The sequence below is a fragment of the Cardiocondyla obscurior genome, linkage group LG01 (assembly GCF_019399895.1).
Source record: "Cardiocondyla obscurior isolate alpha-2009 linkage group LG01, Cobs3.1, whole genome shotgun sequence".
Taxonomy (NCBI): Eukaryota; Metazoa; Arthropoda; class Insecta; order Hymenoptera; family Formicidae; genus Cardiocondyla; species Cardiocondyla obscurior.
In genome coordinates, this window is record NC_091864.1 from 9,733,975 (window position 1) to 9,746,748 (window position 12,774).

The 12,774-nt window shown below is 35.7% G+C and overlaps 3 protein-coding genes across 15 annotated transcripts in view; 2 read left to right on the forward strand and 1 right to left on the reverse strand.

Annotated features, from left to right (window-relative positions):
* Positions 1-12,774, reverse strand: part of Cask (peripheral plasma membrane protein CASK) — a 141,484-nt gene that overhangs the window by 124,021 nt on the left and 4,689 nt on the right. For all 11 annotated transcript variants that reach the window (XM_070661393.1, XM_070661401.1, XM_070661417.1 and 8 more), the window contains exons 2-5: positions 5,880-5,992; positions 4,722-4,827; positions 3,739-3,816; positions 1,771-1,946 (exon numbers count right to left, since the gene is read on the reverse strand). In XM_070661393.1, the coding sequence (XP_070517494.1) occupies positions 1,771-1,946; positions 3,739-3,816; positions 4,722-4,827; positions 5,880-5,992 (473 nt within the window). The remainder of the gene's footprint in view (positions 1-1,770; positions 1,947-3,738; positions 3,817-4,721; positions 4,828-5,879; positions 5,993-12,774) is intronic.
* Rh50 (Rhesus blood group-associated glycoprotein Rh50) overlaps positions 1-12,774 on the forward strand; it is a 119,939-nt gene that overhangs the window by 85,812 nt on the left and 21,353 nt on the right. The window lies entirely within an intron of this gene.
* Positions 9,415-12,527, forward strand: LOC139105550 (uncharacterized). The gene is made up of 3 exons (XM_070661730.1): positions 9,415-10,136; positions 10,397-10,880; positions 11,205-12,527. The coding sequence occupies exons 1-3, from the start codon at positions 10,076-10,078 to the stop codon at positions 11,872-11,874; spliced, it is 1,215 nt and encodes a 404-aa protein (XP_070517831.1). The 5' UTR covers positions 9,415-10,075; the 3' UTR covers positions 11,875-12,527.

Genomic DNA, 12,774 nt, shown 5'->3' on the forward strand with positions numbered 1-12,774 from the left:
AATTTTTGTAACATGGCGCTGCGTGTTATTAGATTTTTGGACTAACTTTATTTCCCTAGTGAGCCTTGATCTCTCGTAATCCATTAATCTTAAAAAAAAAAAAAAGGGGGGAAAATTAATACGAGAGAACGTCACTATAGCACGACAAAAGAAATGAGTTAAACACGTGTAAGCGATATATTATAAAATAATTTAATAATTTGAAATGTACATTATGCGCATAATGCAATCGCTTAATTTTATTTAATTGCTACGAAGAAATCGTAAACAAATCAGTATTTTATATAGAGATCTGAAGTAAATTTTAATTTTCTTTTATTCACTTGAAAAAGGAATTTCCTCTTTAATTAAAAAAAAAAGTTGATAATTTATGAAATATATATTGATACATATTACGTTAAGCTACTCAATAATTCTAAATGTGTTTTCACATTTATAGCCGAGGAATAATTTGATACGCAAAATTCAATTTGCACATATAATATATAAGCAGAAGCTTGACTCAATTAATACTATAAAAGAGTTTAACTAATTAATGTAAAATTAATGTATAATCTGGTGACGGATAATATAGATCGCTTCGTGTTTACTGATAAATAGCTTTGAAGGTATACATATGGATATACGAGCATTGAACAGTACCTCTCAGCTAGTTTGTTGGTAGAAATAAGCGTATAATTACGTGTAAATGTACTTTACGTTAGCGCACATTTTGCTAAATGTAAAAGTAATGTCGGCGTCAAGTCAGACGAAATTCAAGAAATAATCTCTTTTTGAGTCTAGATTTTTCCTGTGAAATTTAACAAGTTGCGTACGACGTTTAAACGTGCACTGCACGTAATAAATTTTTGTTAAGAATTACTTAAATATCATTCCGTTCTGCGGCAAACAAAAGCAGAACGAAAATTGCGATATTAATCACAGGAGTGCGACACATTATAAATACTTCGGGATGCAATTTTCATATTGCGCCGTCTAATAATGTCACTGCCGTCCTATTTTCGCCTCTCTTCTAACGCCGACACCACTTAAAAATATTATGAAAAATTTAGTAATCTTAATGCTGTCGCTAAAAGCGGCACGACGTCAGCTCCCGCGGACTATGCCATAATAAAAGAGAACGCGAAGTGGTTAGAGCATTTGCACGGTTCATGTAAATTTTCTTCTTTGCACCTTGACGATTTTACACTTCAATCCGAATGAATTTTCACTTTTACGACTTGATCGATAGGTATGCCCTGTTCAACATTAGAATAACAAAAAGTCCTGATTCACTTATCGAAAAGCAATCAATATCTTCAAGTATTTCAAGTCCAATTAAATTCCGATATGCGGCAATTAATATTCACGGAAAAAGGAGATAAAAATTAGAAAGGAAATTAATTTAAAAACGCTTAATGACGTTACGAAAGTGCTGTGGCCACCTTCTTGTGTTTAATATTTCAAATTTTTATATTTGCAAGAATAATTTTTAATGTAATAATTTTACGTCAAATCCACGAACCTGTTTTACCTTAATTAAAATTAGCAAGTGTATGCATTTGAATAATTACGAAATTGTCATTTTTTAAGGCGATAGTTACTTTTACACGGTAAAACATGTTTGTATGCTTTACATACAAGGAATACAAATAAAAGCTAAAAAAAAAGTGTCATTAGCGAAGGGTCAAGCGTCTCAGAGCTGAGGTCGCGCGCCTTTGAATCTCAGTGCCGCGTGAAATAGATCGCGTAAAGAAAACATAAGTGAATTGCAGGAAAATATGAACTTACCAACGCCGTTAGACTGTGATGTTGGAAGTTGCACGGCGACGCCGAAACCGCGCAGCTTCACCGGGGCGGAATTTTCCTTGCCGGCTAGGAGGGCGCACTGCGGCTTCAGGTCACGATGAATAATGTCATTCTCGTGGCAGTAACGCAATGCCTCGAGGATTTGTCGCATGTAGTGACTGTAAAAGAAAATGCCGTTTTCTTAGGCACCGGCGCTCTTGTTCGCGTCTGTTCGTTACGAGCCTCATGACAACATGCCGAGGCGACAGAAATCCTTTTTTCAACGCAAATAATCGCGCAACGCATAGCTTCACTGATGATAATTGCTTCCCATTAACATCAAAGTCCGAATAATTTTTACTTACGTTATTCTATTTACTTTCAACATTTATTAAACAAACAAAGACAAAATGACATCACAAGTGAGAATTATCCGAGCTTTCGTGTGGAAAACAGCAAATGTCACGTTTGTTATTCAATCAGAATTTACATAGAGCTATTAAAACGTACCCGTTACTCGTGTATCTAATAATTTTTCAGCATAAAAATTACATAAACCTTGTTCAGGAAATAGAGAATCGGAGCGTATAAATATAAATTTAAATCTAAAATTTAATTTAGAAAAAAAGTGCAAGTAGACTGCAGTAATAAAATGTTATAAATTTAACTGCGTTTAGTTACTGCGTAAAATAGACTCGAGCAAACAGCCGTGTTACTTTGATTTAATCAATAAAATGCATTTTAAAGTACGTGATATTTTTCATGCAGTCGTACGTAGCGTAAAACCCTTGCTAAATGACTCTTGACATTATCAAGTATTTTTTACCGAGTACGCAAAAAAGGAATGTGGTCTAAAATAAAAACGAGATATCGACTGCACCGCCGGAAGATGATGCAAAATATGAAATACCGCGTGTACAAGAACGATGCAGCTATTTACTGTATTCGTTGCACTTTCATCGTATTAATCAGAATCCGACGCGATCTCTCGACCATATTACGCGACATACGTGGTGAATGCGTCACGTTTGAGCGTCTGATACGCGATATTATATAATATAAAGTGTCGTTGACGCTGAGGAGATTGAGTAGCAGGAAAATGTATTTCTCGTAACAGAGGGAAGTAAAGACTTGAAAAAGATTCATGTCCGGATTTACGTCCGAATCCTCTGAAGATAAACGTGTGTAGTTTCCAAGTACATCTAAACGCGTCAATCAAACGTTTGCGACATATACATACATTTCAATCTTTTTTTCTTTCTTTTTTTTTTATGAAGCATTATCTGACGATTTTTGGCGATCCTCTGTTGTTGCAATTATTTTAGTATATCTCAGCTAATTATCTGGTAACTATCAATATCGAAGACATAAGACATATTTGTAGCGAGTTTTAATAGGGTCTTTTCGAGGCGAAGACTACCGCCACTTCGAGCGTGGCATAAACGGGTATAGCGAATCTAATGGATCGCAGTCAAGGATTTATCGAGACAGGGATTTATTACGCTCCGGGGAGACTCTCGGGAGAGAGAGAGAATCCGTTTGCATTATATCGAGGTGTAACACACAGAAGGTAATCACATTTCAGTACGCCGAGTTCCGAGCGGCTCGGCGAGAACAATTAATTTATCAAACTTCGCTCTTCTTAATGCGTGTCGCCTTAACGAAATTGATATCAATTGTTTAAAGTAAATTTCACCTGAGATTTGCACAAAAAGCATTTAACGCCGCTGCCACTCGGAGCCACTGATTGTATTTAAAAGTTTAAAAAAAAAAGTTTAAAAAAAAAGAGGAAAAAGAATAATGTAGGATGTGTTGTTTATTCATGCGGCATGATCCCAGCGTATTATGCAGCCGAAGTGAACGATGCCTCGGCTTTAGATAAAGTTTAAATAGATGTACTGTCTGCGGCGGATTTGCGATGTTCGCGTGGCGTACTTATTGCGCGATGATAGATATAACGAATGTTCTTACCTAGCAACTGCCTCGCTGTACACGAATCCAGCGGTTGCTCGTCTTACGACCTCGAAGCATAAATCCGAGCCGTCCATACTGAAAGAGAGGCACGGAATATTGAAGCAGAAATATCCAGCGATGCGGTAAACGGATGTGTTTTAATTTAAATATTTTTCCACGATTTCCCATTTGGTTAGCTACTCAATGCTAATCGTTAAAGACGTTTATTAATATACTTGAATTATTAAAATGTATTTATTTGCACGTATAATCGCAATATATAAGAAAGCCGCAAAAGATTATTGATTAAAAGAATATATAAAAGAATATAATTATCCGTAATTTATCATTGAACGAAGATTTCTCGCGGCAAAAAATTATATTTTGCTAAACTAAAGGAAATAAGTGTGGCCGAGTGTCATATTATTTAAATAGTCTCGTTAAAAACGCCTTGAGCGCCGTGTCTATTAAAAACCGTGGCTATCTTATCCGATAGCGTGGATTATTTCGAGAGCATCTCGGATATGTGTATCCAATTATAGCGGACTATAGTAGAACGTTATAATAGATGGCAAACAACTAAATGGAAAACGTGCCTTTTCCGAATAAAGACAGAAACCGTTAAGGAAATGTCACGTATTTATCCTGCCGAGTCTTTCATTTTTGACACACAAATTAGTACGTCTTGTATATTACGAGAATGAACGTTCATTGGCCTGTAATAATAATTACAACAGGAGACTTGCTGGCATATAAAGGACGAGATTGACGCCTTTCGTTTCAAAAGTCGTCTTTCTAAAAAAAGTACTTAAAGTTCACGAACGAAGGAGTATACTGTGGCAGTTTAAGCTGCATTTTTTAGGATCTTAATCTTGCAAAATTGTATTTAAATTTGTTGTTAGATAAAATAAGTTCGGAAATATTAGACGTTATGCAGATAAATTATCAAAATGTAGCCTTTTTTTTGTAAATTGGTAATTTCAAGGTTTTTGCATACTTACTATTCGAATACCATATACAACATGCCTTCGGAGCTGTAAGTTTCTAGCAGTTCCACAATATGTGGGTGTTTCAACATGTGACATATTGTAGCCTCTCGTTTCAAATCTAAAACATGCAAAATGAATACTTTATTAAAGAGATTTTTTCAAATTTTTGCGATACTGTGTAAATTTCCAAACGTACTAAAAATTTTTAATACTACGACAAAAAACAATGTCAAGAAATTTCTAAAAAAAAAAAAGAATAAACGCCTATTTTCAAAGCGAAGAATGTTGAAATTGAGGAACTGTATAATATTAACACTTTTTTTTTTGTTGAGCTATTGCGTATTTTCGAATAGACGTTTAATTCGGCTACAACTGATTCACCAGTTTTGTGTTATCGGCAAAAATTAAATATTACTTTCATTTCCGGAAAAAAGGTACTTTATTAAAGGGAATCGGCTTTGAAACAATGCGTGTTTCTCGTATATTTCATCTGGACCTGTCGGCCGATACGTTGGACTAAATCCCCGAAAAATGTGCGCGCCGCGACAATAGTCCGCCTTTCCATTCAATTTCACAATGGTCCTGGCGTCGGTTCACAACTCGAACCCATGTTTAGTCGGTCGCACAGCATTGGGGAAAACGCACACTGTCAGGTGAACGGATAGGGGAGCATAGGCCTTGTTTGGAATGAACGGTGGAAATTAATGGCAGGGTATTTACAAGGAGCCGATGGGAACGGTTTCCCTTATTTCAATTAACTCAGAAAACAGTCCAAAATGCATATATGTAAGCGTGTACGTAAGCGAGACATTCATTTTGTACCGTTTAAATAACGAAATGTTGAAACAGTTCGTCTGAACTAAATTAACATATTTTTTCCTGTCTGAGTTTTATGAATTGTAAGGTATATATATACATATATACATATATAGTTTCAAAATATTTTACCCGGTATTTTATGGTTTCGAAGACGCTCCATCAAATATGCAAATCAACTTCGACTGATCACTCGAGGTTGAAATGCATGTTTTATAAGACATAAAAAAAAAATTTCTGCCTTTCGAGTCATATGCAAGCTCACGTTCAAAAATTCATTCATTGAAATAGAGAAAGTACGTGGCTTTGTGAATGTTTTTAGTGTACGTGTCTTTCGTACGTATATATACTCACCCGCAGTGCTGAGCCCAGGACTAGAAGTGAACTTTGCCACATCGACAATTTTTACCGCGAAAATCTGGCCGGTATGGCGGTGAATGCATTTCCGAACGACGCTGAATGGCCCTCTGTAACAATGCGAACGAGACGTTAGCAGTGGCAATTATACTCACGATATGTCTTTGAATACGGATTACGCGTATTGTCAGGATTAAATCGCATAGAGAACTAATAAGCGGAATTGATTAAATATTGCACGATCTTTCGTATTTGCAAAATGTGAGAAAGCCTTGTAAAATGAAGTTCCGGTGTCACGGGATTGATATCTTGAGATTTCTTTGATATCACTTTATAGACCAAGGTTACGTCCTTCCGGTGACCTAACGCCATTTTTAAATGTCGTGCGCTGTGACTCTCCACGTTTCTTACGCATGCATGTGTTAATTTTGCATCCACGGCGTTGTATCTATATACATGTATAAATTTTACACGAGCTTATACATTACGTACTGGTAAAAGAAAGTCGAGAGGACAAAAATGTTAATTTAATCAATAGTTCTAGCACAGAAACCAAAACAGCGAAATGTCTCGAGTTTATATTTAAAATGCAGTTATTTTTAAATTATATTCAGGTAGCAACACACGCACACAAGCCGTCGATTAATTATTTATAGGCGGTCAATGTTTCAGATATCGCGTTATCTATCTAGAAGAAAAAAAGTATATTTTAAATTAAGAATGCCAATCTCATATATAAATAATTCAATTTATTAATTTTAACATATAAATTTGATTCCGAAACTAATTTTTCTCTATTTTAAAGAAAATAGTTTCAAATAAAAATTTATGTGTTTAATTTAATGCGATCGTTCGTTATATATGTATGAAATTAACGTTCTCAATTTGGGAATATCTTTTTCCTGTGCAAATGGTTTCTGCGCGAGACAAACGTTTAGGCGTGCACGATTCGATCTGTACTTAAGAACCGATCTCGATAGCGGCCCCTGTTATCTATCGAGTGATAACCACGCGTGCATTCGTGGAATTCGTGAAAATCCACAACGAAGAATGTCGTGCGTAGAGCGTTTCACGCAAGCATCTATCCTCGAGGTGCTACATGGTTATAGTGCGCCAATACGTCAAACATATGTGCGATTATTTTAATAGCAATACAAATCGCACGTAGAATTCCTTTTGTATTTTATTTCAATTCTCTCGCGGCAAAAGATGCACTTATTTTATTCCGAAATTCTGCGCTACCAATTTCTTTTATTAACCAGCATTATTTTGACTTCTTATTCCAGTGTTTAAAAAATCATATTCTTTTTTGCGCCTATTTTTGTATTTGTCGATCAATATAGACGAGCAGTTTTTTTTTTTTTTTTTTTTTTTTTTTTTTTTTTTTTTATAATTAACAATATTTAAAGACGCGATTTGCTCACAAAATGTCTATTGTGCTTTTTAAATTTCATATATCTTAAATTAAAGTTTAAAAATTAATTTAGTTTAAATTTTAAAAATATATATAATAAATATCATTGAAATAATCTCTTTATCTTCGTATTCGAAAAATAGCGCGAACAGGTTTTATCGAAATGCAATTATCCTTGTAAATTTTTAATATAGGGATATAATATGCTAAAAGGTAATGCTTTGAAAAAGGTGTCTATGTAAATCCTCCGCTGTCTCGTACACAGGCCGTCATCTCCGGCGTACTGGCGAACGAGTTGCTAAATACATCATCCTCCGTTTTTCGTTGTTAAAAGCCCTCTTGCAAGACGGCCCTTGAGTGCCTTAAGGCCTTCATAAAGCAATTCGCACGAAAGCGTAATCCGCCTTTTATAGAAAGCTATTGACTTCTCGTGTCAGTTTCCAGAAGGGGTCAAATATCACTGCGACCTATATTCGGAATCAATTTTCCGCTTGGGAAAGCGTACACACATGCAAGATTCCTTTTTTCTACTTCTTTAATATTTGGATGTGCTGTGCGATATATCTTCAAAGTAGTCCCTTGATAATCTCGACACAGTAAGAAAGGTATTCTCAAATTCAGAATGTCAATCTCAGATATAAGCAAATCATTTAATTAATTTAAATATATAAGTTTTAGTCTATCTAAAACAAATTTTTTTTTTAATTTACAAAGATTCAGTTTCAGATTGAAATTTATATTTTTAAATTAATGCAGTTATTACTTTGCTTACACGTGAAATTAACGTTTTCAGTTTAAGAATACTTTTTTTTCTGGGTATGGATAATAAAGTGGTGAATTATTTAAAATTGTACAAAAATTTAATTAAACAATACATACTTTATTATTTAATTTTTTTTTTGTAAAATTTTGGACAGTTAACCATTTTATTATATAAAAATAAATTTTTTAAACGATCCAATATTGTGTATGTAAATGGAATATTATTAAGCTTGCATGGGTGCAGATTATTAATACAGTTCTCACCGTCGTCGAATACATTTGACCTCCTGGCCATTGTAAATTAGACTTCGAATCTCTCGTAATTGAACTTTGCCTTGTGTCGTTAACAAGTTACGTCGAAGGAAAGGTCCCGTTAATACAAACGCGCAAGTTCCATGCAGAAATCTGCTTTCCAAAACGGTAATTACGACATCGGATCGCCGTACGCTCGAGTTGTTAGAAGTTTTAGGTAAATCCGCCAGGATAGCACGCTGCTCACACTGAAGCCATAACTTAACTGAACACAACTTGTCATTGATTAGAACATGCTGCGTGCAAATTGCTGATTTATAGTCCAACTGCTCATTAATGGAAAAACTGTCGCGCGATCACTTTTATAAAACAGAATATCAAAAAAGGGGAGAACGTAGCCGGAATTTATTTGCAACAACAAAAAAAGAAATTTTTTTTAATTATGACCCGTTTAATTTAATTTGTTTTCAAATAAATATTTGTTAGTAACATTTTTATTACACTCGTAAAATAACGTGCGCGTTTATTTTTTAATAATTAAAAATATTGTTGTAACTTATTATATTATATTAGATAAAAAATATATATATATATATAACTTCGAATTCCAGACTTTAACGGATAATTCCACGTTTTGTAATTGCCGTGTAACGACTATCGTTGCATCGTTTATTTCAGATCCGTCGGTATAAATTTCTAAAGTTTCGAAATACGCAAATTGGATGGCTCTTTGTTTGAAATATTCTTCGAGGAAATTTCAGATCTGCATAATTGGATGTCCGACATTTGTTTACGGATATAGAGACGGGAACGATGCCTGACTACATTATCGAGATACGTCTGGCCGACATTAACATTCCATCTCTATACCTCATTCGTTTCTGCGATATTGGAGGCACGTAGACGTAATGGGAGCTAGGGTAAAGCCGGGGGGAGTGAGAAATTGAAACCGCTAAATGGGATTGTTAGCGAAAGTCGAGAATAAATAACGTTTTCAGCTGGCGCGGAGGTATTCGCGGCGCTCAGAAAGGTACGTTTAACCCGCTAGAACAGTCTCTTTCACGTCGACAACCTTCGTCAGACTATTTAATCGCTCTTACTTCGCACATAATTTCTCTGTAGTTGCTCTTATCAACGCGTACGGATCATATATGTTACGGCTAACTGAAACGCGGTATACAAATGCGGCAGTAACTCTTCTCCCTTCACGGCTCTGTTAAACTTAAACCGCGTTGTCGCGATGATATTACATACTATTCTCTACATGTATATCGTCATTATGAGTTGCTTATTGCTTCGAGCTAAACTTCGTAAACCTCATCCTCTGTCACTCATAAAAGAAAATGTAATACTAAATGCTTAAAAACAAAAGTTTATAAAAGAAAAAAACAGATTTATAAATTTAATATTAAATATTTAAAAGAAAAATGTATAAACAAATAAATTATAAATTAATTTTTTATTTCTTTTTCTCAAAGTGCTTATAAATAAACTTCACAAGTAATGTGATGAGCTAAAACTTATATTCCTGCAGGTTTAAATGCTCTAAACCGTGCAGTATCTTTTATTAAATATTATCGTCAACTTGAAGTAATCATGATTGCTAAATGATGCTATCGGACAAGCTTCCGATGTCAAATCAATATTAAAAAATTATCTTTCGCAAATATGTGTCACGTGAATTTACCGTTAATCAACGAGTATAAGATAAACGAAAGGGGAAACCAGCGTGCTAGTGTACACATGCAACCGGTCAAGTTTAATTATGTTGCTGATTATTCCGTTTCTCGCGTGTTGCGCTGCGTATGCAGTTCCGTCTAGCCTTGGTAAACCGTAATAATTACTTATCTCACATTTTCGTCGTAGAATATTTACAAGAGTTATTTCACGGTTCTGCCGTCACGATAATGATCATATTCAGCAGAAAAAGCTGTTTCGTAACTATCGCAAAAATCGCGAATGTGATTGGTGTATGCTTCTTTTTTGTTTCGATCGAAATTAAATCCACACGTCAATCAGATTCGAGATTTTTGTAACAGTTACCAAGCAGTTTTTTTTCCCTGCTAAACGCGATTAATATCTTCAGATGTTGGATGCACGATTTCCACGGAGTACAAAACTGGTGATCTTAACGAGCCTCAACCGTTGCTCTTGAAGCGGGATGGCAAACGCGCGACCATCTGGTATCCGGATAACGATAATGGAACGCTGAAGATATTCGCGGGTGGATCTATTTATCTGGCATGCCCGGGGAAAGATAATTACCTCAAAAATAGAAGTTGGGGCAACGAGGCCGAGGCAGTTTGCATAGGAGGCAAAGTGTTTGAGGTGAACAGGGTTCGCCAGAACTTCTCGTCCCTAGTTTGCAAATCTCAGGTCGAGCATCATGCTAAGTACTCGAGCTCGTCGCCCTGCCTCGATAGACACAGTCCCATAGAAATTGGTTTCAACGTGAGCAACACCTTCCTTCGCACACTCGAACTGTGTCGCGACGAGAAGACATATACGACGTACTATACAAAGTTTGAAATGACGAAACTGATCGAGAATTATCAAAGGAGTTATCCTAGGTGAAGTTTTTTAATAATTAAATTTCTTTTTTTAATTAATAGACTTTCAATTTAATAATTCTCTCCTTTGTTCGATTTCTGAATAAATCGTTTAATATTAAACTTTGATAAATTTCAACGAATTAAATATAATTTTATTTAATATCGATATTTATCAATATTTCGACGATTAAATGAACCATTTAAATATTTAAATATTTATGATGAGCTTAAAATATTTATTACGAGCTGCTTTAACGCAATCTTGAAGAAACAACTTTTAAACGTAGTTGAAACGAGAAAAGCGTATCGTTGGTAAATACGCCTATCGATTGCATGTTCTAGACCGTCCAAGTTTCTTGCGGGAGGATTTTATCCGGGGTTAGATATAGACCATCTGTACAGATTCGAAACCCAGTTAGATACGCTCGCCAGGATTCTGAATTCGACTAAGCTGGCAGAGGAGCGATTGAAAAAGTCGGTGCAGTTTCTTTCCCGCGGGCACATGGCGGCCAAGGCGGACTTCATTTACGGCGCTCAACAAAGATCGACCTTCTGGTACCTGAACACCGCGCCCCAGTGGCAGAGCTTTAACGGCGGCAACTGGAATTCTTTGGAGGCCAGCGTTAGACGGTTCGCCGCCAGCCGCCGCTTAGACCTCGACGTTTACACGGGGGTGCACGGTCAGATGACCATGGAGGACATTCGCGGCAGGCAGCAACCCGTGTATCTGCACGCCGAGGGCGCAGTCATGTCCGCGCCCAGGTTCTATTGGAAAGTCATCTATGACCCGTTGAGCAAGCGGGGTACGGCGTTTGTAGGTCTCAACGATCCGTTTATCAGATTAGTCGCCAGCGACGTGTACCTCTGCACCGACATCAGCGAGAAGATCAAGTGGCTGGACTGGAAGCCGCGCAATATCACACTCGGAATCTCTTACGCTTGCAGCGTCAGTGATCTGCGAAAGGCGGTACCCGTTGTGCCGTCACTCGATGTGATCGGTATTCTAATGTGACATGACGGAATCACTTTGGTCCCCTTCCATCCCGTACGTACCGCACGCTGAGAAAAAGTATATACACGTGTTGCACGCTGCGAGAAACGGAAGTCGCGATTAATCGGGTTTTATAATCCTAGACTTTTATATATTTTGAAGTCTAATTATATATGGATTTGTTAAAAAAAAAAATAATAATATTAATACGGAGCTGCCAGAAGAGAAACGGATATTGCAATGTTATGTCACTTATATATGGTACAAAATGATATCTAATACAAGGATAATATATCTCTATAAGTCAAAGTGTAACGATACTTCACTGAACTTACTGAGCAGATACTTTATCTTCGATACTAGCGAAGTGTCGATAACAGGAAGGCAACATCCGTGCGTTCATAATAGCGAATATAGATGCTTAGCAGCTTATTGAATAACACCTCTTCGAAAATGCATTTGTCTGTTTTTTCTACTTTTATTTTATACTTGACGTTTAGGTTTATTATCGAAGCTATTTATATATTGATAATCACAGCAAGTTGTCTCTATCTCACGACCCATTTGCATCCAGATAAATTTTATCATGTATTAAAATAGAATGCAACATTTCCACGCTAAATAAAGGCGAACTTTTTAAAATATAAAAATAAAATGCGCGGCAAATAAATTAATGCAAGCCCTCGTTTATTTGATATATCTATGAATAATTTTTATATCCATCAGAATATATATATATATATATATATATATATATATATATATATATATATTTTTTTTTAACACGTGTTCTTGAATAATAATTTTTGATAAAGTAAATAGTACGTAATATAATTTTTCTATTCAGAAAAAAAAGGAAAATCATAAAAGCTTGATCCGCGTAATTAATTAAGTTCAAGGGTAAATTTCACGGATAAAAAA

Excerpts from the sequence above, each read along its gene's own strand:
- LOC139105550 (XM_070661730.1), top strand. The coding sequence starts at position 10,076 with ATGTTGCTGATTATTCCGTTTCTCGCGTGTTGCGCTGCGTATGCAGTT. Across the intron at positions 10,137-10,396 it reads TGCAGTTCCGTCTAGCCTTG|ATGTTGGATGCACGATTTCC; the intron begins GTAAACCGTAAT and ends TAATATCTTCAG. Across the intron at positions 10,881-11,204 it reads TATCAAAGGAGTTATCCTAG|ACCGTCCAAGTTTCTTGCGG; the intron begins GTGAAGTTTTTT and ends TGCATGTTCTAG.